The sequence below is a fragment of the Octodon degus genome, unplaced genomic scaffold (assembly GCF_000260255.1).
Source record: "Octodon degus isolate 3935 unplaced genomic scaffold, OctDeg1.0 scaffold00178, whole genome shotgun sequence".
Taxonomy (NCBI): Eukaryota; Metazoa; Chordata; class Mammalia; order Rodentia; family Octodontidae; genus Octodon; species Octodon degus.
In genome coordinates this window covers 504,429-507,654 of record NW_004524754.1, presented here as the reverse complement: position 1 = coordinate 507,654, position 3,226 = coordinate 504,429, and the positions used below count along the sequence as shown (strand labels likewise).

The window sequence follows — 3,226 nt, the reverse complement described above, 5'->3', positions numbered from 1 at the left end:
TTGCTGCTTTGTGAGTGTGAGTGGCTCTGCTGTGATCTCGCACTGGCACAAGAAAGTGCCAGGATGCCAAACACTGGGCCATGTGGTTCCGGATCGCGTGGGCCTCTGTCTTGTGAATCGTGCTAGCCTGTGGCACTGTGTGTGCCTGCATTGAGGCCAGAGAGTTGCTGAGTGCAAGGCCTAGGACCCAGATCACCTACCCCCTGCAAAGGGATCATGGAAGGACAGTGACCAGGACAGGACAGGGGAGGAGAGGGCCCGGCCCCTTGGACTTTGATCTCTGGTACTCTCCCTCCCCACCTGCCTCAGCCCAGATGAGAAACTTGGCCAGGCCTTAACAGACCTTGTGCTGAACATAGAGAAGCCAACTTAGGGCTCCCAGTCCAGAACATAGTGAAAAGCCCACCAAATAGGAGAAGTTCCAATCCTATCTGTGGCCAAGAAATGAAGACAGCAAGAGTGGGATGAAGTAGACGCCTAGGTAGAGAGAGTTCAGTGTCTTGTGCTTCCCTTGAAGTTAGAAGGGAGTTGAGTACACCCTAGGCCACTTGGTGCCCAGCCCCTTTCCCACCCCAGTTCTGTTCCAGAAAGCCACACCCTCCAGGGCATGCTGCTCACGCAGCAAACTTCCTCCACTTGGAGTCAGGTGCAGTCTACACACCAGCACCGGATCAGATCTCGCAGGACACTTATGGTGTCTCCAGCACTTGCCAAGGGGTGGAGTGGGGTAGAACTGGAGTCTGGACCAGAAGGCTGGAGTGGGGTGCAGAGAGGATGCCCATATGAGCAGCTCCCTCTGCCGGCTCATAGCAGGGTGTGGAATGTATGTCTGCTGGGATCTTGGGGTGAAGGAGACTCTGGATGGGTACCCCCCTCTGCCTTCCTGTCCCTCCAACACAGACCTTATGTGCTGCTGCTCTCCTTGCTTACTTGATCTGGTACTTTTTCCCTTCTGAGCTTTTACCCCACTGGGCCTCCACTTTCACTAGAGATGGCCAGTTTTCTCCCACTGCACCAATGTGTGCACCACAGAAGGACTGACAAACTGGCGATAGAGATGATTCAAGTGGGTTGAGGTGCGAGAGCCCAATGTACTCACATGCTCTCCCTATTCCAGAGGTGTCTAGCCAGTAGGAGCAAGAGGCTTAGGGAAACGAAGAGACCATGAGAGACAAAGACCTTAGAAGCTGAAGGGGAAGCTGGGAGGGTTGCCCAGGAAAGAGACACTCAGGAAAAGGCCCCAGAGGTAGACAAAAGGCAGAGCGGGCAGCAGTGGAGGGGGCCAGACAGTCAGGCAGGGAAGGCGGAGGGACACAAGGGGGTGGGGCATGGAGGCGCCTGCAGATGGAGGGGATTTGCTTTACTGAGCTGAACTCTTCAGCCAGACAGCTTGGAAGAATTTGACAGGGTGGGAATGGCTGCCTGCTCCCCTTTTCTCAGTTTCCCACAGCTGTGGGTTGTAGGGGAAGAGCCTGGTGTTAGCCCCTCTGTGGCCATAATCCCAAGACTTGGAACCTCTGTTCTATCGGCTGTACCTTCCTTCAGGTCACATTCTCTGAGCTCCCTCAGAAAGGGAGGAATAGGTCTGGAGAGATTTCGGGGCTGAATGTGGTGAGGGAAAGATGACTTTTTTCTTTTCATAGGACCTGAAGGAGAAGAAAGAGAAGGTGGAGGAGAAGGCAAGCCGGAAAGAGCGGAAGAAAGAAGTGGTGGAGGTACAGAGGGGTTGGGGAACAGCCCATCTTCCCCCATATCTTATCCTTCATCACCTGCCTGAGGTCTGGATGCTGCCATGCCCTCGACCCCACCTATCTTCACTGTCCTACCTAGAGCCCCCTCCCAAGTCCTCTAGTCACCCAATGAGTGAGGGCACAGAGCCACCCTGATGGCCACTCCCTTTCTTGATTTCCACAGGAAGAGGAGAACGGTGCTGAAGAGGAAGAGGAAGAAACTGCTGAGGATGGAGAGGAGGAAGATGAAGGGGATGAAGAAGGTGGGGGAGGGCAGGGAAAGCTGGGCTGAGAAGTTGGAGCCTGTAGGAGCAGAGGTCAGGGTGGGCGTGAAGACCTGAAGCAAAGCAGGGCTGAGGGTGCCCACAGGGGATCTTTGCCAGAGCTTTCTGCCCTTCCCCAATGTCCCATTTCTGGCTCCTCAGATGAGGAAGAAGAGGAAGAGGAAGATGAAGGGCCCGCGCTGAAGAGAGCTGCCGAAGAGGAGGTTTGCACTGCTGAGGGGCGCCTGATGAGTTTGGGCGCAGATCCATGTGGTGGTATGGGTGGGGGCTGGACCAGTCTAGAGGGCACAGGGTGGTCCCCTCTCTATTTTATAGCTACCCAGACTCTTCTTCTCCACAGGATGAAGCAGATCCAAAGCGGCAGAAGACAGAAAATGGGGCATCGGCATGAGCCCCCACCCTGGGGCTGGCAGTGGGAGGCCCCTTGGGGTCTGGAGGTGGGGGTGGGAACAGACCAGTGGCCACCTGTCACCTGGCTTCTTGCTCTGGGCCCTGTCCCAGAGCAGCCATCCTTTTCTTTCTTCCCAGTCCTCTCATTTCTAACTCTCAGACACTGCCCTACCCTCACTCTGCCATCCATCCACCTCGAGCTCCCCAGCTGGTCCCATCCGCCCACCTTTTCTTGCTCTCTTACCCCCACCCACTCAGTCCACCATCCCTGTCCTGGGGTAGCCTCTCTCCTCTGCCCCTTGCATCCTCAAGCCTCACATTCTGTCCATCCCTCTCCTGCCTGATCCCTGGGTCTCCCTCAGATCCCCTCTTCTCAGACAGCGCCAGGCCGGGGTAGGGCCAGGGTTGGGGCCGAGCCCCATAGCTGCCCCTCTCCCCTCCCCTTTTTGTATAATTTAATAAAGAAATGGTCGCGCTTCTGTTTTTAACCTGTGTCCTGCTTTCCGGGAGTCCAGTCAGTGCAAGGAGAGTGGAGAGGGAGAAGGGAAGCTGACTTCACACCTGAGATTTGAGGAGCTACAACCAACCTTTCTGAGGTGGACTGGGAGGCTAGCTCGTGGGGGAGGGAGAGCTGACCTGTGTTTCTGTTTGGCTTCTTGAGGATCCACCTCCCCAGTAACACACTTCCCTGGTAACCCACACAAGATCTAGACAGTGCTGAGCCCAGTGGAAAGCTACCAGTTCTATTGTGCTGAACCAGGCAAATGGAAACAGCCTTAGAAACAGGAAGTTCCGCCCCTGGAGTGGGACAGACTAGTAGGC

At 55.6% G+C, this 3,226-nt stretch overlaps 1 protein-coding gene across 1 annotated transcript; it reads left to right on the top strand.

The window, feature by feature from the left end:
• The first annotated feature begins 508 nt into the window (after window positions 1-508).
• Window positions 509-2,573, top strand: Ptms (parathymosin). Its single transcript, XM_023703766.1, has 5 exons — window positions 509-823; window positions 1,644-1,715; window positions 1,915-1,993; window positions 2,156-2,217; window positions 2,355-2,573. The coding sequence occupies exons 1-5, from the start codon at window positions 608-610 to the stop codon at window positions 2,403-2,405; spliced, it is 480 nt and encodes a 159-aa protein (XP_023559534.1). The 5' UTR covers window positions 509-607; the 3' UTR covers window positions 2,406-2,573.
• Window positions 2,574-3,226: the final 653 nt, after the last annotated feature.

Bases quoted from the DNA above. Each gene is read 5' to 3' on its own strand.
- Ptms (XM_023703766.1), top strand. From the start codon at position 608: ATGCTGCTCACGCAGCAAACTTCCTCCACTTGGAGTCAGGTGCAGTCT. The intron at 1,716-1,914 runs GTACAGAGGGGT...TGATTTCCACAG, and splicing joins GGAAGAAAGAAGTGGTGGAG to GAAGAGGAGAACGGTGCTGA. The intron at 2,218-2,354 runs GTTTGCACTGCT...TCTTCTCCACAG, and splicing joins AGAGAGCTGCCGAAGAGGAG to GATGAAGCAGATCCAAAGCG.